The sequence below is a fragment of the Amblyomma mixtum genome, chromosome 1 (genome assembly GCF_055824585.1).
Source record: "Amblyomma mixtum isolate Tamu chromosome 1, ASM5582458v1, whole genome shotgun sequence".
Taxonomy (NCBI): domain Eukaryota; kingdom Metazoa; phylum Arthropoda; class Arachnida; order Ixodida; family Ixodidae; genus Amblyomma; species Amblyomma mixtum.
Genome location: NC_143012.1, coordinates 216917404 through 216938157, shown reverse-complemented (window position 1 = coordinate 216938157; position 20754 = coordinate 216917404). Strand labels below are relative to the sequence as shown.

Here is a 20754-nt window from a genome sequence, read left to right as displayed (position 1 = left end):
GTATCGCAATCTTTGGGATTCTCGGCTGCCTTTATATGATGGTTCATATATTTATTTACTTACGTGCTCATTTGTGCACATATAGTAGTTGTTTGCTTATCTGCTGATATTAATATCCCAGCTCTGAGAAATTACTACTTAAGAGGGTCTTAAAACTAACTTTTTTATTTGTGACTAGAATCTCATGAAACATTGCGTACAGATGAGTTTTCCTCTTCTGATTCCAAATATGTAATCATATTTGAGCTGGTGTTCTTAAATCTTACAAAGTCTAGAATGTAATTAGGTAATTTGTTACGCAGCTTTAGTGAACTTTCTCATTGCATTTTGTTGCTTTTACTTACATGAATTGATAGCCAGAGAGTTCCCATACCCGGTGACATTCTTCATTTTTCTCTAAAGGCATGTCATCCTGATGTGCTATGTGGAGAGTAAAAGGTCGCAGTATTTGACACTGCAACTCGTTAAGCTAATTGTAAATTGCTATTTATACGTGGCCTAAACAAAAAAAGTAATAATGTCATCGGGTATGGGAACTCGCTGGCTATCAATTCATGTAATTAAAAGCAACAAAATGCAATGGGAAGGTTCATTAAAGCTGCGTAAGAAATTTCCTAATTACTACACCCTAGAATTTAAGATAACTTTTGATCTAAGACCACCAGCTAAATTGTGACTACATTTCTGGAATCAGAAGAGAGAAATGCATCTTTGTGTAAAATTTCATGAGAATCTAGCCATAAATGAAAAGGTCAGTTTTAAAGGGATGCTGAAAGGTTTCCCTAAAAAATTGAGTGAAGAGATGCACTTTACAGTTTTCCACCCTCGGAATTCGAATTTCTCATCCAATTAGGCAAAGGAAATCGCAAACCTATTTTATTTTGGCGAAAAGTGCAGCAGCAGCCTCGGGCCAGCTCGCGCGCCTCGTTGCCGCCTGTGATTGGTTGGGCGCCTCGTGACGTGAACACTGGCGTTGGCTCGGTGAGCCCGGCTCGGTCGCCGCCGATGTAGTACAAGAAGCGCCGCGCGCGGTGGTTCGGACTGTTGGTTTGATGCTTATATCACGATGGAACACATAGAAGATTACCAGGAGGATCTTGGCGTCATCCCCTACATGTACGAACCAATCGCAAAGAGCAAACCGCTCCAAGGAAGCAACGATGCTGGCGCAAGCGGTGCTTTTGGCTTGAACGAAAGCGAAGTGTCAGCATCTCCACGTGTTGGAAATGTCTTTTAGTAAGCACACTTTTCTAGCCAAACTTCATTCAGAGATACAATAAATTAATTTTGAAGCGAGCAAATGTAGTATAGCACTGCTCCACGAAATTTTCCTAATGCAATGTAAGCGGGATGCGATCGTCGCATTGTTGTCTTGCCGCTTGTCGGTGCTGCCGCAAATCTGCTTGTAATCCACACAGACTTTTGCACGCAAATTTTATGCTGGCATCGCTTCATGGTCGCTGCGTGCCGGCTCGGTTCATAACGCACGCGTAAAAAAGAAGTTCGCGGCGCTTTACGGCAGAACTTGTCGAGGTGACAAACGTGTGCCTCCTGTTCTGCGTGCCAAGATGGGATCTGGCAGTAAATTGAAATCCTTGTTTAGGCGAGTTGCTTCATACTCAAGCCCTTGTAGGAATATCTCCATCCGTTTGCGCCCGCCTTTATCGTGCTGTTCTCAGATCAAGCGACCAGTGATTTTTTTCACTAACTCGATGGCCTTGTGCTGCAACCGAGCAGGCCGAGTTGCAAGGCTGGCTGTAGCACACGTGGCGTACAATTATATAATATTATTATTATTGTATGAAGCCATGCTGCACTCGGAAATTTTTTACGACTACATGTGTTATTATAAATGTAATCCTGGCAGAACACTTTACTGGTATTGGCTGCATTAGAACTTGAACAGACTTGTCAGCCTTGTCATCACTTTTAGAAAAGTTCGATGCAGGGTCCTCAGCAGCATCTGCCAGTGGCATTCGACTTGTTGCACAGTCCTGATTTGTACTGCTGTTTGGTGTGCATTCTTGACTGTCTGGTGTGCAGCCTCCAGGTGTGATGTCATTTTCCAAGCACTCTTGATTTGCACTATCGTCTGGTGTGCAGTCTTGATCTTGCAGCAGTTCGGCAAAAACCTGAAAGGCATAAGCCATATGATGTTACTGTTGCAAACAGAACAAAAGTGTGCTTCAGTATGAGTAAAATCTTCTGGTTTATTTCGCAAACTATTTTGTTGATTGGCGAGCTCTGTGGAAAGTGAGATCATTTATTATATACCAGGTGTTTCTTTAGAAGGTCCAAAATTTATTTTAAAAAATGGGTAACTATAACCTTGTATTAATTTTATCCCTGGGGCTATATTGAGGGATATGGCATACACCAGTAATAGCAGAAGGTTTCCATTAGCTCACTAAACTGCATATCTTAATTAAAGTTTTATTTTCATATTATGTTGTATTTGCAGATTTGGAGCACCTCCTGCAAATACTGTAGCCAAGCAAAAAAAAATCTCTTTAAAAACTTACGCCCTGACAGGCAACTTCACGCGCTAACACAGCGCCAGCGGGCGCGTCCGACGTAGATCGCTCAAAAAAAAAAGTGTACGCTTTGGGGCCAGACTGCAAGCGCCATGACTGCGCACATTGGGCGCTGACGAGGCGGCTATCAGCGAGGCCCCAGGCGAAACCAAACTGAAAACGAAACGCCGCGCGCCCGTATACCAGAAACATCTGCAAAGAGTTTTCTCGGCGCTCCGAGCCCAAAGAAAAATGTGCCGCGTACTACTCCCTATGTTCTCGCCACTAAGGGCTACGCATGAATCCTAGAATATCTTAGCTCCAACATAATTGAGTAAAGAGGCTGCATATAACGTCTTTTCACGAGCTCGCTTACCGAACGAAGTTCTCTGCTCACGCGCGGCGCGCAGTCTCCGGTTGTGAGGCGCACTTCGCGTCGCTCCACCTCTTGCAGTATTAGTAGCAGTTTAAGATTTTTATACAGCCAAAAAATTTAGGGCCGAGCTCTGATATGAGTAATTCTGTACGAGATGCATGATGCATTCCTGCAAGCATAACTGCAAAGCACTTATTTTGTAAGCTGCAGTTTGCTGCCGTCCTGACGTTCTCATTCCAGCGCCGTTCATCTCACTACTACCGAAAGTCTTGCATCCACGAAATTACGCGCCATACACTACACAGAACACCGGTTCGCGCAGTCAAATTCTCATAGTGTTAATACACAAATTCTTACCTCGAGCTTCCTCCTTTTCGCGAAAGCTGGCCTTGGTGGCGGTGACGAGCTCCTGTGCGCGAAGACAGGCGGTATTGCGCCGGGTTTCAGTCGAGCTGACTTTGTTGACAGGCCCAATGAGCGCATTATCGAGAGGCTGTGGTTATAGTCTTCATCACGAAAGTGGTCAGAGCATAGCACTGTAGTCTTTGAGGGCTTGAAATCCCTTCACTTCACAGCATCCCACCTCGCGGAAAGATCCTTATTTTGCGGGAAATAATGAAAGTCCACATCGTCGCGGCTGCTGGTGTTAGTGGAAGGCTGCGGAGAACGCCGGCATGGTGGTCAACCGCTTCACTCGATGCTGCACACGTTTCTGTACTTCACCACAAACATAAAAACGCACAAATACAGGAACACACGGCAGTTCGAAGCAGCTACGATGGCACGCACGCAGAAACAAGCACGGTCGCGGAGGCTGCGAGGCGACGGAACACCAATGTTTACGTCACCACCCCACGGTTTCCGGTTTCGGCTCGCATCGTCAGTGTCATCAGCAGCGCTCGGCGGACAGCGGGGGGCGGAGCTACCGCGCAATTTTAAACGGCAATTACGTCGCTCCTAAGTGATTAATCTGGAAAAAAATTTCACCCGCATGATTTTTAAGGTTCCCACATCCATACGTGAGCATCTTAAAGAATTCGAAAATCTCTTCAGCTTCCCTTTAAGACCCTCGTCCCCCCTTAATGCCTTTCTGTGAGAGATGTGAAAGAGAGACTGGTTTGGCTGCTCTCCTGATTTTTTTTTTGTTTCTCGTTGTAGGAAACAAGTTTGGCACAGGGGGTGTGGAAAAGCTTGAAGAAGCAATGGAAGCAGCAGGCAAGATTGACAAGCTGTGTGCTTTCAGGTAACGCTCACCATTGATAGTTTGGTGTGTAGTGAAACATGAGTGCATTATGGCATACTCTCTCAGCTGACCAGAATAGTTTTCATGTTGTCAAAACATTTTTTAACATGAGCCACTACATCAGGGTTTTGCACTTGTTTGAGGATGGAAACTGATTTCGCTGAATTAGGGTATAAATTTTTGCTATTTGTTTGGGTTCTATTGTAGGGAGATTTTTTTTTTTCAGCAGTTTTGTTGGAAGCTTGCGTAGTACCAGCACACTGGTTGGTGATATTTGTGAGACGAGATTGCAATACAAAAGTGAACTACGAAAATTGCACCAAAATGGCGAAACTGCCAAAGGTGACTGGATTATCAAACTTAATGTCGCTATCTAATCCAGTCTGGCGCTGTTCTGGGCTGATTTTATGGCAGCAAAGTTTCCACTATTGCAGATTTTTTTTTAGGGTCCTGTGAATTTAATTGTAGAGAGATTCAGCTGTATATGCTACACGCCTCCAAGGTAGTGATGTTTCCACTGAGTGATATGGAGCACAACTTCTTAGTAACACTTTATTTGCTTGTCCACGTTTTTATGTTTGTACAAAAATCCTTCCAATGTGTGGCTGTGCTTATTTATGCATGTTTCATCCATTGGTTTACCGAGACCTGAGTAGAGATTTTTGTGCTAAAACAGTGTCGTAAAACAGTGCCATCTTAGTCAGTGACATGTATTGTTTTGCCCTTGAAAATGAATTTCACTGACATTGTATAGCAGTGGAATGGCCAAGAGGCAGTGCAGTTGCCTGGTAGTACTAGTACTTGTGTTTGCTCCAAATCCAAGGTCTTGGAGCACAGAAATTGGTCCTTCACCTTGTCACCAACACTGCTCACTCATATATCTATCGCGTGTTGCGGAAATAAACGCGCCCCGTAAAATGCTTCTTTCAGCTAAACGGGCTCATTGTTCGAGCTCAGATTTCGCATAGAAATGGAATTTGGTAACCAGAATTGTTTAATACCACGTTTGCTTGGGGTACTTACCTGATTCGAGCAGAATAAGTCGGATATTCACATCGTCTGCGGCGACGACGAAGGAAATGAAGCTGCTCTGTCAGCTATCGCACCGGTGGCGCCATCTCGTTTGTTGGTTGTGAAGAATCAGCAAAGGAGGGGGCTTCCGAGGGGTTTGAAGACGCTCTTTCAACTTTTTTTTTTAATGCTCACAAAAAACTTAACTAGCTGAAAACTTAGTTTTGCCAAGCTAAGTTTTCTGTGACCATTAAAAAACCAGTTGAAAGAGCGTCTTCAAACCCCTCGGAAGCCCCCTCCTTTGCTGATTCTTCACAACCAACAAACGAGATGGCGCCACCGGTGCGATAGCTGACAGAGCAGCTTCATTTCCTTCGTCGTCGCCGCAGACGATGTGAATATCCGACTTATTCTGCTCGAATCAGGTAAGTACCCCAAGCAAACGTGGTATTAAACAATTCTGCCGACCAAATGCCATTGCTATGCGAAATCTGAGCTCGAACAATGAGCCCGTTTAGCTGAAAGAAGCATTTTACGGGGCGCGTTTATTTTCGCAACACGCGATAGATCTTCAATCCTTCAGCTAGTGCTTTTCTGCATTAATGTTGGCTTTTTTATTCTTTTTTCTTTGCTCGTCGCTCGTCCACATCTTTTCACTGCTGCTGTTTATGGGCTGCGTTTAGACTCTTTATTTGAACTTGACTCGTCTCTGCAAACTGAAATTGCTTGTTCCAAGGAGAGTGTCCGTTCTGCAGCTTGCATGGTTGCGCGAATATTCACAGTGTCCCATACCTTCCTTGTTCATTGCCATCAGTGATGATGAAGGCAGCGGCGATGATGACGAATATGAGGAAGAGGATCATAAAGACGACGGTGGTGATGGCGGTGAGCGAGACAAGTCAGAGAAGGCCTCTGCAGAAGCAAGCTGCAGCGCAGAGGTGAGTATCCTGATCCAGAATTTTAATAACATTTCTACATCTATGATATCTTTTGCACTGTATCTAATTTACCTACAACCTGAAAACATATTATTTGAGTCTGGGCTATGCAGCTGGATGCCTTCAGACAGCAGCAAGTCAACGTGTCAGTGCAGAAGCCAGAAAATTTGTGTGACATCACTTACTTTTAAGTTGTTTGCATGCTATATGAAAACTGGCGGCACAGTCCAGAGGGGGTGTGATGAACGCGTTTCAGCTCAGCTAATTGTCAACTGGGATGCCGTGCTTACGTACTGTTATGCTCAACTGCATTCCTTGTGCAGTTGAAAGCATTACTGATTTTTATTAATAATGGCTGATTTGATTATCGCACTATTTGCCTGAGTGTGGCATGAGTGCGATTGTAACAAAAGGGTCAATTTTGTGGGTGCAAAACAAGAAAAAAAAAGTATGCAAATTTGATGCGACAGGTGAGGCTTCATTTACTGAAAGTTGGGCAGAAGTTTATGAACAAGTGTATAGTATAAACTTGTTTATTCAAAGCCCTATAAACTTGTTTATTCAAAGCCCGCAGGACTGCATAAAATACTCAAGTTAAGCGGGTTTTCGAATTATCCGAAAGCGAAACAGAACGGATGCGGTAAATGCGAAACATTGAGCTGTGTGCAGGATTTCGGAGTAGTTTCCATTGCATTCTAGAAAGCTGTAGAAAAGCTCTGTCACATTCATAACTACTATTGTTGCAGTACTTATGGGGCACTTTTGGTCTCGGTTGTCGCATATTGCGCTAAGAGGCGAAAATGAGTGAAATGCAGTGGCACACCACATTACAAGAACAGCGCTGGTTTCTTACATCTGACCACCCTGACCATCGGGCAGTTTATGGAGCTGTCATTGTGACTGCTGAATAAAAATTGTTTATCAACTGGTTATAATGTAGTCTAAATTTTTAAATCGATTCATTTTTTTTTTAGTTTTTATCTATTTTCGAATTTAGTGCTTTTTGTGTGTGAGGCTGCTCTCAAGACCTCAAGGGCCCTTGTTCTTTTATGATCATTCGCAAACTTCTGTTGAGTTCAGTGTCCGTTGACTCAATAGCCGCCACGGTGGATCAGTGGTTACGGTGCCCTGACCCGAAAGATGCGAGTTCAATAGCACCCATGACAGTCAGATTTCGATGGAGGTGAAATGCTAGAGGCCCGTGTACTGTGCGATGTCAGTGCACGTTAAAGAACCCCAGGTGGTCGAAATTATCTACAGCCCTTTACTGTAGCGTCCCTTATAGCCTGAGTTGCTTTGGGACGTTAAACCCTAATAAACCAAATCAAACCACGCCAACGAATCAATATGCATTCAAACTACCCGTGTGACCGGCCATACTATAGCTAGAATTTTACACTTACAGCTGCTCTCTTGGTCCCTAGTGGAGCAGCATTCTTCTCTGGAAAGTGTTAGATGGACCTTGTTGCTCTGCAGGTAACTAACACCTGGCAATGTCTGAAATGCCTTGCAGGAGTTCTTGTCCAGTCCGACAGCAGCCAGGTTGGCCCAGCTTGGCAACCTGCGCTCGCAGCGCCTCCTTCAGGAAGTGGAATCGTGTTCCAGCGGCACTGAGCTCCTCCGAAGCTACGTAACCACATTCATGAAGGCAAGTTTATCATCTCATTTAAGAGGCAATTGCATCTGGACAAGGAAGGCAAACTGCTTCTTGTCACGAAACTTTGTGATGGCAGAGCAAAAACTTGGTGCTGCATCTTAGCTGATAAGCAGAGGTTGGTGTCCGTTGAATCGGATAGGGCGCTGCTGTTGGCTGGCCCCTCCGTATTTGTGCAGTCGTGCATTTATCTCTCTAGCCAGCTGCAACTTCTTGTCAGCAGGGGATCGTACTGCAAGCCTCGCAGCTGTTGCAAGTGCATCTAGTGATGAAACATGAACACGATAAAACCACGTCTCCAGGAAGTAAAAACCTAACAGAGAAGTGAATTAAAGGGGCCCAGAAACACAATCTTAGTTAACTGTTTTGCCTGTTGATTGCATACAGTGAGTTATAATGGTGCTATTAGCGTCGGAAATACCGCTCATATTCCGTTTTTTAATATTTTAATCTCCTCCCAAAAACAACTTCATGGCTCTGATGGTGTCGCCACACAGTGGCGGGTTTTAGCAGCGGATATGACGTCACTTGGCGCGAGCTTGATGACCGGACAAACAGTAAATATACCGCAAATTGTGTGAATAAATAGAGACACATTTTCTCACCTGTCTGCGTTTTATATTAGATCAACAAAAACAACTTGTTTGTCTTAGATAAAAGCCCTACAAAGCAAGTAAAATAAAAATACACCACCAGGGGCGCTCTGGCATGGAAACGAGGCTGCCAGTCTCAGCAAGAACGAGTTACAGAGAGCAGGCAACCATGGAGCACAAACTTCCGCGACGTCCCCTGGTTGGCTGTTATGATTGGTTGCGCCAGGTGCCGTCATTGGGAGAGCGAAATAGGAGTGGGAAGCCCCGCCAAAATCGAGTTGAGGGCAGCGTTTTGTTTGCTTGTATTTTGAAATTTCTTCTCTGAATAACTTCCGTTCCTGTGCATTGATTCCTGTAATTCTTTTTAAGTCAGCATCTGTGTGGCATAAAGAACCCACCTGAAGTATAGCCGGTATCCCCCCAAGCAGTGCTTCGCAGCCCCTTTAAAGAGTTTCGACTCTATTTATTGTAAGTGTTGTCAGTGTGCATGAACCTTTTGAGTAATTGCCTTTGTAGGAGCTATTTGGTGATGGCTTTCACAATATCGCACCTTCTGATGATGCTATTACAAGTTCATGCTGGGTTTCCATAGTTCACTTTTCATTGATGTGCTCAGTTGGTGCTAATGCCATGTGGTACAAGTACTACTGTATGCTTTGGTGCTGCCTATTTTGCTATCGGCATGCAAGAGGTGCAGAACACCAGGAGGCTGTTTGATGAATTTTCTTTTAACATTAAATATCGTGTCTTAGTTTATACAGAATATTGCCACAAATCAATTTTTTTTATGTTTTACTTATTGCCGGCAGCACGCAGCTTCATCACTTCATTTGCGAGTGAAATGTCACCGGATTTCTCTGGAACCACCATGAATGCATGCATCGCTGCCAAGGATGTTTGTTGTTCTAGGTGCTCTAAACGCCTTGCCTTGAAACTTCTGTACCACCTGTAAATTAAGCATGGCCGAGAAAAGCAGTCATTCCTGTCTTCGATGACCACCGCTTACACTTCCTCCTGCTGTCGTCGCCAAGTTGCCCTAATCTTTGTGGGCATGAGTTTGCCCAGTAAAGAGATTGTTTGAGTGCCATGCCAGCCTGAGTTTCTGTTGTCCTCAGCATTGTCTGTGCCTGTCATCACAGCCACATGATAATATCAGCACGCATGTTTAGGTTTTTACTTTCTATTTCCATACTGCTGTGGCACCACGAGAACAAGGACGGAGATGGAGTGACCACAACACAAGTGCTCTACTAACAACTGACAAAATTCATTAAAAGCACAAAATATATAGAAATAACCAACGGTTACATGCACAGTCCAGAACAAGATTACAAAGGCACCAGGCAATAACACGTGTTACAGCACCACGAATCTACCTGTTGTCATAGTTTAATGCTCTTTCAAGATAATCAACTTCAGCGTCAAGTAGCAGTAATGATGATGACCTCATGCATTCATCAGCCAACTCCCTTATACGCGGAAGGCCTCCATAATCTCCCGGGAAGTCTTATCTTTATGTTTCCGGAGGACACGCGTTTCTTTGAACAGCGGGGCACACTTGTGGCTTTTGACATGCTTGGTGAGGTGCGTCCCCGAACCTCCGTCAAGTGACCTGGCATGCTCCTGGAGGCGTACATTCATGCAGCGTCCCGTCTGCCCCGTGTAGTGTCGACCGCATGTCAGGGGAATGGTATACCTACACCAGCAAGCACAGTCCACAAGCGGATTGGAATGGAGTCACTCTGTCTCTGTCCCTGTCCTTGCGGTGCCACAGCAGTATGAATTCGTACCAACTTGCCCAATTCTCAACCCTTTTGATTTCTGTTTCCAACTCGCGAGGGCGCTTGAAAGAAGCCAGCCTGCTCTCTGACTGCCCGTGCAGGTGGCCTCTGTGGTGGGGAGCGGGGAGGGGGGTGATGCCAGCAGGCAGCAGGCCCTGGACTGCACCGACGCCCTTCTCTCGGCTGCATTCAACCTGGCCAAGGAGGAGAACAGCCTGCCCTGGCTCACCAACGAACTGATGGTGCACCTGGGCTTGCTGAAGGTGAGGAATAATGCCATTTAGTACCTGGGAATGACGAGGGGTGCTGTAGCGCAAGCTTGTGTGCACTGTGGCACTATTGCTTGTAGTATTTAGTAGCATTTGTAGTGGTTTGTTGAAAGTTAAAGGCCTACTTGACCGAAATTTTTCAAACCGTAAAAAGGTTGTTTTTTTCATAGTACACCCCCGTATTATGCTACCCACAAAACATTATGCTCCAGTTTCAAGCAGTTATGGTGCCAAAGGCACGCAAAAATCAGAGTTTTCAATACCGAAACTGGAAAAACGGGCGCCATTGCCGCCCGCCGGAAGTGACGCATGTTTGAGACTGGAGGCCTGACAGGTTCGGAGCGTCTGCTCATTGCGGCTCGAGAAAAAGCGCTGGTACCGGTAGTGCGTGCAGAACTTTGTGCGGTAAATACTGGTTATATGTGATAGCACACATCTTAGAACGGATGAAAGACCCTAGAAAAAGTTTTAAACGTGTTTTATTTGCTGTAGTAGACTAGAAAACTCCTGGCTCAACCTCAGTGAAGGTGATCACGCCACAATGCTAGTGAGCGTTGTTTGCCTGGCAGTATTCGATTACAGCTTGTGCAAAGTTCGGACATAGCGGAGGAAGGAAGCATATTCAAATGGAAGCCAAGTAGAAGTGCTTGTATTATCAAGTCGGCTTTTTTGAGCAGGCACGCGCGTGCCAACAGCACATGTGTGCTCTGCTGTGCGTGCAATATGGTTGTTGTCTTGATAAAAAAAAAAATGACCTGCCTTCTCGTTCTCATTTTTCTCCCCCATCGAAAGGTATTCCTGCCTGTGCATAGAAATTTGGAACAGGTGCTGTGAACGCGAGGTAAATCAATAAAAACAGCTGGGTGTCTAAAAAGGGAGCTCAAGAGAATCAAGCGCTGTGTTAAGCGAAAGGATATGCCAGAAACAAAATTTGTGTTGCAAAATAATTATATATTTTTCTTTTCGAGGACCGTGGCATGAATGCAGTGCCGATGGTGGGCTGGTTCATCTTTGCGCGCCTTGGTCGGGCAAGCCACTGCGCATTGCGAAATACATGCCAATTAAAATGAACAAAAGCTTATGCGCTGCGTTCATTACTGTATTTATCTAGAATCACTTACAGCCCGTGTACTGCAGGGACGGAAAAGTTTTTCTAATCTTTTCAAACCACACAGCTTGGCAGAACGACGTGGTTGCCGGACCCCAGTCGACCGTATACACCCACCGCGCAAATTACCGTAGGCAGTGTGTCTGTATCGACTGAGTAATAATGCGGAACATATAATCAAAATTACGTGTTGTCTTCTTTGAAAATATTATCATTCAAATAACATGCGTTCAGTTCTCTGAGGTCTTGGAGACGCGCCTCGAATGGTAACGCTGAAGCTTCCTGTAATCGACCTCAAGTATGAACGGCGTGAGGCAGTAAGAAATTCGACGTTTTCAGTAACGCTCATGTGGCCTTCCAGGATTCTCAGCCCGGCCTGCGAATCTTCGAGGCGGCAGATACACTTGGCGCACGATGGCATTATTGCGCATTGGGCAGAGCTGTACGTGTAGTAAACGTGTGCATATGTTGATTCATTTTCAGACGAAGCAGACCTCCCCTTAGACTTCTGCCTGGTGTAAACAACGTGCTGTCAAAAGGGCGCTGCTCGATGAGCAAAGCCGCCCACTTTCTGAACCGGCTAAGCTAGCTTGTGACAAGCGGTCCCCCGTCCTCTTTATTCTCCTGATTAGACACGCCTCGAAGCCTTTCTCCTCCGAATTATTACCCTCTCGGTTCGTGGCATGCATTGCCGATCGGGTCTGAAACACGTACGTGCTCTGATGCATGATGTAGACCGGGAGAGGTCTGTTGACAAAGCCCAACCCACAAAAGGGGTTAGCGCGAGGCAGAAGCGTCAGTCACCCACCATTATCTTTTTTGAACAAGGGATGGGAATTCACGTTAAAACCTGAGCTCAAACAGCTGACACCAGCTTTCGAGTTCGGGGGTGAAGAGCAGTGGCCGAGAGGTATACAAGATGCTTTCCGCATTCCTCGTATTTCTTTCCGCGGCCACGCACTTCGTCGACATGATGCCAGCAGTTTATTTTTCTCAGAGACCATCAAGCTTCGCGGTGAAAACAGCCAGAAACGCGCCAGAAGAAGAACTTACAAGGAGCGTGCACTCACTTCTGAATGCCTGAAACTGGCGAGCCGGCGATGCCGGTGTCTCAATTGTGCGTCATTTCCGGTCAGGTTTGTTAGTTGTCCAGCACACCGCTAGGGGACTGCATCGTCTGCTAAAGAGATTTTTGAACGCTTCTAACTAAAATTCTAGACGCTTCACAGCCCTAACAATAAATATAAATATTGTTCATAACATGCACACTATATCGAGCGCAAAATTAGCCGAAGTAAACTTTCGGTCAAGTAGGCCTTTAAATAACGAAAGGAAGAAACGAAAGGATGGGCACTGGTTGCGGAAACTGCTGTCATGTTTATCAGAAACCTGATTTGCAGCTGGTGGAAATGGCACGGGTAGGACAGAGGGATAGGTGGGCGGGAAAAATGATAGTAGTGAGAGGTACACGGTCGTCCACTTCTAGTTTGAACACGGCTCCGGGCGGCCGGCGCTCCGCGCAGCGCCTCTCTCGGTCGCCTGGGTAACTAGCGCGCAGGCGCAGTGGAATCCATAGGCGTGGCTTTCGCCGCGTCGTCTGCTACAGCGCGCCAGCGTTGCCGGGTTAAACTCGCCTTGCGGTCAAGAGCACTTATGCACTGAGCTCGCAAAGCGTCTGACGCAGCAGCTTAGAAGCACAGCACCTGCGCGTGGTCGAGAGCTGCATCAGCTAAGGCTTTTCCTTATCGTTCCTTCTTGCAATCAACACTTATCATTGAGCTGATACGGTGAAAGACTTCGTCCAAGTGGGAGTTCAAGCGGTTTACTCTGAGGCCACCACCATTACTTAGCTGCAATATTTTATCATTTGAAGATATTCATCCACAGCAGCCACAATAAGCCGGCGGCTCACGGGTGGTTTCATCCGATCGAATTGCCATTCTGCAATGTCAGTACTAAATCTATGGCGCGCTACCTTGGAGGGATATTAATACAAAGCCAGTACGAACACCAGCACTGCACGGTAGGAATCGTGAAAAAGAATGAACAAACGAAAAACATGTTTTGCTCATATGCTCAGAAGAGGGGTTGCATATGAGCAGCAATCAAGGCCTGCGTAGAGACCATTGAAAATCATTTCCAGATGAGTGCATCAATGTGCGAAATGTTCAGGCGTTATTTTAACAAATTCTGGAAACTCCCTAGCAACTTAGCCCCTTCTGTGTTAAGCTAAAGAATCAAGAAAATTTCGCCTAACCTGCACTTGTATTGCCAGTAAACATAATTTACCACTGGCAACGTACTGCGGTGCGGCACTTGAGCATATGAAACCACCCGTGAGCCGCCGGCTTATTGTGGCTGCTGTGGATGAATATCTTCAAATGATAAAATATTGCAGCTAAGTAATGGTGGTGGCCTCAGAGTAAACCGCTTGAACTCCCACTTGGACGAAGTCTTTCACCGTATCAGCTCAATGATAAGTGTTGATTGCAAGAAGGAACGATAAGGAAAAGCCTTAGCTGATGCAGCTCTCGACCACGCGCAGGTGCTGTGCTTCTAAGCTGCTGCGTCAGACGCTTTGCGAGCTCAGTGCATAAGTGCTCTTGACCGCAAGGCGAGTTTAACCCGGCAACGCTGGCGCGCTGTAGCAAACGACGCGGCGAAAGCCACGCCTATGGATTCCACTGCGCCTGCGCGCTAGTTACCCAGGCGACCGAGAGAGGCGCTGCGCGGAGCGCCGGCCGCCCGGAGCCGTGTTCAAACTAGAAGTGTACGACCGATTACAAAGCTATTCACAGCCTCTGTACACATTCTTACAAACGCGGACTCAAGTGAAATTGAGTACAAGTGTCCTGCGAATGTTTCTTTTCATTGAAAGTGGCTCTATAGCATGTCTGCACCCTCTGTGAAAGCCTTGGTGTTTAACCAGGGACCTGCCGTGTTGTGTAATTCATTATGTGCCCCCTCTCACGTCACCTCTACCATTCAGCAGCACTGCTTGGTCCAGCTTTCTGCCTGCATATGTTCCTTGATGAAAGACAGGCATCAGCTGACCTGACATTTGGTAGCTGATGTATGCTATTGTTCAGAAACTGGCTAGGCCATATTTGATGAGCTGCACAGTGCATGCAATGTGTGAATTGGCCAAGTTTGTCAAATGTTTGGGTGGGCCCGCACATTTCATACACAAAAATTGAAAACATTTGCACCATGCTGCATAAATAAAGGGAGAGGTGTCCTCTCTGCCAAAGCCACAGAGGGTGTGCATCTGGATAGGGATCATAAGTTGTGATAAGGGAACGTATGTTAGCACCTGGACCATACCTTGAACATAGGGTTCAAGAAAGCAGAGATCATTTTTTTTAAATTTACATTTACACTAGCTCACCAAATTTCACGATTCATGCAACAAGCATAAACATTGTAAAATTTTTCTTAGTCTTGAGGATATGTATGGTATAATTTCAAAATTGAAAGCATCCGAGGAATATGCTTCGAAATGGGATGTTAGCTTATCAAAGCCAAGTGTTATAATCTTTGGTGGAGCAGAACACGCTCACACCCTGCTCATTCTTTTCCTAAATGTAGGGGTGTGCGAATATTTGATTCATACCAAATGTTTGGTATTCAAAATCCGGGAGTATTTATCTCGAGCGAATAATGTTTCCCGAGCGTTTGTTTTGTGTGGCTTCAGTTCTGCGTAGCTCCGGCGGGATGGCAACATGGCGCATGTGCAGCCAAAGCCCCGGCTACATGGACACTTACTAGGCGTACACATTGCTCATGTGCAGGAGCCGCTGTGCACATGTGCACGGCTGCAGGGGCGAGTACGTATGTGCACAACCAGGGCGCCCAGATGTGTACCTGACTCTGCCCATGCTTTCGTGGGACGATTCTGAGCTGACTGTAGCTGCTACAACCACTCTTCTCCGCATGAAATTCACTAATTAAGTGCGACAGCGCAAGCACGAAGGGGAGCTGGGACAAGACAGGTGGAGATGGGTGCTTCTTTCCAACGCCCGACGTGGAGTGGTGCTGGGTGTGCAGTGCTTACACATAGCACGTGTCCATGGAGTATTAAAAGCAACAGCTGCACAATGATGCAATGGCAGTTAAGGGGGGACCAGGGTCTTAAAACTAACTTGTTTATTTATGGCTAGAATCTCATGAAATTTTGCACACAGATGTGTTTTTCTCTTGTGATTCCCAATATGTAATTATAATTGAGCTGGTGGTCTTAAATCTTGAAAAGTCTAGAATGTAATAGGTCATTTCATAAGCAGCTTTAGTGAACATTCTCATTGCATTTTGTTGCTTTTAATTACATGAATTGATAGCCAGAGAGTTCCCATACCCGGTGACATTCTTCGTTTTTCTCTAAAGGCATGTCATCCTGATATACTGTGTCTAGAGTAAAAGGTCGCAGTATTTGACACTGCAACTCATTAAGCTAATTGTAAAATGTTATTAATACGTGGCCTAAACAAAAAAAGTAAGAATGGCATCGGGTATGGGAATTTGCTGGCTATCAATTCATGTAATTAAAAGCAACAGAATGCAATGAGAAAGTTTATTAAAGCTGCGTAAGAAATTACCTACTTACACTCTATATTTCAAGATAACTTTTGATCTAAGACAACCAGCTAAGTTATGATTACATTTTTCGAATCAGAAGAGAAAAACACATCTGTGTGCAAAATTTCATGAGATTCTAGCCACAAATAAAAAGGTGAGTTTTAAGACCCTCGTCCCCCCTTAAGAGCAGCAGTCGGAAGTCCCACTGATAGGCCTCGCACTCCACAAATATGTCCTCTCCACACGTAGGCAGACTCCCCCAATTTTCGATGGAAATTCTTGAAAAACTTTGGTGCAGCTCCGACGAGCGTGAAAAAGGTTCAATGCACTTTTTTTTTTTTTTCATGCGGTGGCCTTGTGTGTTAGAAAAATGGGCGATTTTGAAAAAGCTTATTGCGCCATTTTGCCTTTTTTTATATGCCAGAAGTATTTGGAATGCATTCACTTCGAAATTATTCCAAGGAAGCTACTGTTCACTACGAATTCACTTAGAACCAAAAAACCGTTATTTGCACGCCCCTACTCAAAAGGCATGGTTGAGTAAGCACACTAGGATCCTTTGTTTTGAGTTAAAGTCTAGTTTGTACCGATTTCTGCACCTTGAAATAAAGTGCAGTTTGCCAGTGCACAGAGCTCATGATGCTGCGTGGAAATTAACGGATGCCTTGAATTTATTTCTGACGAGGTCTTTCTGCTTAACTGGCAAACATTTAAACCTCTTAATGCTTAAAGGTGCAGTGAAGAGGAATCTGAACTCTTTTTGCCGCGGGAACTCAATCTACACGTTCCGAGCATTCTTAGAAACTGCGATTTATTGCCCTGTGTGGCTGATTTTCCTAATTAAACCGAATTAACGTCCGGCTCCCGCCTTTTTTTTTTTAATTCTCCCTCGTACGGTGGGCGGAGTCAGCCAACGCGTGGAGTGCCTTTCACCCAGTCCCGTGGCGGCTTTGCTTTCGCTTTATTTTGTTTTTTAGGTTTCCGTGAATAAATAGTTTCATTCGCAGATAATATAGCCGCAAAATAAGCCCGCAGAAATAAAAATACGCGCAGACTATTTGCTTCTACGGACTACTACGTATTACTCCGCCGATGGCAGAGCGGCAAGCCGCCGCGAGACTGGCTGAAAGGCACTCCACGCGTTGGTCGACTCCGCCCACCGTACGAGGGAGAATTTAAAAAAAAAGGCGGGATCCGGACGTTAATTCGATTTAATTAGGAAAATCAGCCACACAGGGCAATAAATCGCAGTTTCTAAGAATGCTCGGAACGTGCAGATTGAGTTCCCGTGGCAAAAAGACGAGTTCAGATTCCTCTTCAGTGCACCTTTAATGCTGTGGATAAGCTGAAAAAGTGTGTTCTAGAACCTCAAGAAGCCAGAACACAGGTACTTATGGGATGTTTTATTGGCATCACTGGCTTCCCATGCTGGTAGTGCCCTGCTCCAAAGCTTCTCTCAGGAAGCTCTAGCACAGATGTGGAAGTGCTGCACATGGAGATAGTAACGTGTGTGACAAAATAGTTCTAATAGATAAGGAAGGAAAAGAAACATTGGAGTAAAAAATAGAGCATTTTGTGTCCCACACAAATAATTGTGCCAAGACTTGTTATTTTCGCCGCCGCGGTGGCTCAGTGGCTATGGTGCTCGGCTGCTGACCCAAAAGACGCGGGTTCGATCCCGGCCGCGGCGGCTAGAATTTCTTTGGAGGAGAAATTCTAGAGGCCCGTGTACTGTGCGATGTCAGTGCACGTTAAAGAACCCCAGGTGGTCGAAATTTCCGGAGCCCTTCACTACGGCGTCTCTCATAGCCTTAGTCGCTTTGGGACGTTAAACCCCACAAACCAAACCAAACTTGTTATTTTCGCTGCGAACAGTGACAAAAAAAAAAAAAACCTGGATTATGACAACTCAAAATCTGTCTTAATTTGACCTAAAGGAAATAAAGCCCGAGCAAGGAAACAGAAGTATGTGGTTCTAGAAAATATTTGTACTAGTACTACTCTCGAAAGGTATGAGGTGCTACAAAATTGGACTAGAAAGGTTAGATCTTAGGAATGAAACGTATATTTAAACTCCATTCAAGTTGAAAGGACTGTGCAACCCAACCACTGGAAAGCAAAACATCAGCAAAAGTTGCCCAGAATAACATGGAAATGAGCTCATGCAGACTAAAAGAGCATTGTTTGCCACATTCTGCTTAAAGGGACTAGGAAGCAATATTTACCGAGTTTAAGTAAAGTAGGCAAGCTATATGTGTTTCATCACTGGTCATTTCTCTGCAATAATTTTTGAGCTAGCTTCAGTAACGCCAAAGATATCGGCAATTAAAAATGACAATCCTCCTTTCCCCCTCAATTCATAGTCTCTGGTGTGCCCCAAAAAAAAAAATGAAAGCAGGTGCCTCGCTCATGAAACATCATGCGTTGGGTTTCCTTGGGGAAAGAAAGTTTTGAACACTACTAATATGCTAAACAAAACTTGGCAGATTTTTAGTTCTTTCCGCTAGGTACTCGTCTCTTGTGCAGGGTCTGCAGGATACTTCTTTAATGGCTCTTATATAGTAGTCCCCTGCATATATAGCTCGAGACCTCCACTTACTCATCCCAATTTGAATGTGGTGTTTGTCACTATACTCCGTTTCATTCATAGCAGTCAACGCTGCCAAAGGTACGAAAGTAGTCCGCTGCAAAAAACAAGCAAAATGTATCCGGCCGCCGCGCGTCGTGGCTGAGTGGTACGAAGCGCGCACCTGTCTGTTCATTTTAAAAGGGGCCAAGGTTCGACTCCCGGCTTGGCTCGGTTTTTTATTAATTTTTTTAATTTTTCTTAAAAGATTCATTAGGTAGAAACTCGAGACTCTCAAACTCTAATACCTACTTTGAAAAACACAGCGCTGTTTACTTGTTTCGAAGGGAAAAGGCAGGCATACATACGATGTAACTTGAGTCGGATGGCGTTGAGTGCAAAGCTGTCATATTTAACACTGCGAGAGCTAGATATTGTCACCTTGCTAGGTCGTTTTTGCGGTGGTCTTATTCCAGTAGAGAGACCTTCTTTATTGAACCTCGCAACTGTCCGAGGGCTCACCCCGGCCATCTCGCCCACAGTTTCGAGAACTTCACACAGTCTTCTCTGGGAAGCGCTTACTTACGCTAGAGTAAACGTTGACAATCAGCTGCTTGCAGTCTTTCGAAATTTTCGGAGACGACCAGCTTGGAGCATAGGCGAGCAGGAGATGTTTTTGAAGCCGCAGTGGGCGAAGAAAACGAGCGAGTAGGAGATAGCGGTGCCATTTTCTCAGACTCAGAAACCGAAAGACGAAAGCAGACGACATCACAGGCTGGTTAGCTAGCTGCGAAAACCTGATACAGAAGGAGCCGGAAAAAAAAAAACAAAAAAAAAAACAGAAAACTAAGGTACTCTGTCTTGAAGAACATAAAAGAAAAAGCACTTTTTTTGCAATATAAAAACTTTTATTATTATACTACAATATCGACCAACATTTACTTTATTTTTAAGTTCATTACTCTTTTCACTTTCGATGCACTGCCGCCGCAGTGGCTCAGCGGTTATGGTGCTCGACTGCTGAGCCGAAAGACGCGGGTTCAATCCCGGCCGCGGCGGCTGGAATTTCTTTGGAGGAGAAATTCTAGAGGCCCGTGTACTGTGCGATGTCAGTGCATGTTAAAGAACCCCAGGTGGTCGAAATTTCCGGAGCCCTCCACTACGGTGTCTCTCATAGCCTTAGTCGCTTTGGGACGTTAAACCCCATAAACCAAACCAAACCAAACTTTCGACGCACTACATTACGATGCGGACGAGGAGCGCGAACAGGCGCCGCAGCCTTCGCTGCATTGACTGCTATGTATAAAACGGAGTATAGTGAAAATGAGCTTCAGCATATCATGCTAGTTATTATGAACGTGAAGCAAGTTCTTCGTCCCTGTCTTCTCTGTGATTGGCACTGGAAGCAAGCTAGTCGTAGCTGCCTACACCTTCACTGATCTCTTGCTGCACTGTGCGTTGATCCTGTCGCAGGCTGAGAAGGACCAGAAGGTGAACTGGTCACAGGCAACCAGGGAAGGTGCCATGGTCATTCTGGCAGACCTGGTCCCCAAGGAGTACTTCCTCTCCTCCACCAGGGAGGCCCTGCAGGCGTTCCTGTCCAAGTACGTAATTACCACACGTTGCATCTTGTTGTTTGTGCTACCGTAACTTATCAGACATAGCGTTGTGCTAAAAGCAGTGAAGGGGCTATGTGGGAAACCGTCTGTTGTTGGCATGCTCCGGCCACTTGGAGATTCTGTGGAGAAACTGAAAAAAACCACATTGTTCCTGAGCACCGCCAGACAATGGTGGTGTGGGATTGTGCCCCACAAAACTATAAAAGTGGAAAGAAGTGACTAGCGACTTCAGGGTCAGTGGTTTGCCACACTGATGCTAAGTGGGGCCTTAACTCTAAGCCTTGTGTTGGGTTCCTTGTTGTGGCTGCGTTCATACCGCACTGTGTGGTTAAGGTTCCCAAGCCTTGAAACTCAGCAGAGCTTGTTCGTATTTCTTGTATATATATTCCTCGCCACTATACTCTATCTCATAACTTCCTTGCAGCACCGTCGTGAAAGCTAGAGACCTCCTCAGCCAATCAGGAGTGCGCATTAAGCGTGCTCCTGCACGCATTGTCATCTGCTTGCA

At 45.4% G+C, this 20754-nt stretch overlaps 1 protein-coding gene across 2 annotated transcripts in view; it reads left to right on the top strand.

The window, feature by feature from the left end:
* Positions 1–20754, top strand: part of LOC149370885 (ran GTPase-activating protein 1-like) — a 47381-nt gene that overhangs the window by 25415 nt on the left and 1212 nt on the right. For both annotated transcript variants that reach the window (XM_089563365.1, XM_089563369.1), the window contains 5 exons: positions 4048–4132; positions 5958–6081; positions 7595–7729; positions 10211–10372; positions 20101–20231. In XM_089563365.1, the coding sequence (XP_089419491.1) occupies positions 4048–4132; positions 5958–6081; positions 7595–7729; positions 10211–10372; positions 20101–20231 (637 nt within the window). The remainder of the gene's footprint in view (positions 1–4047; positions 4133–5957; positions 6082–7594; positions 7730–10210; positions 10373–20100; positions 20232–20754) is intronic.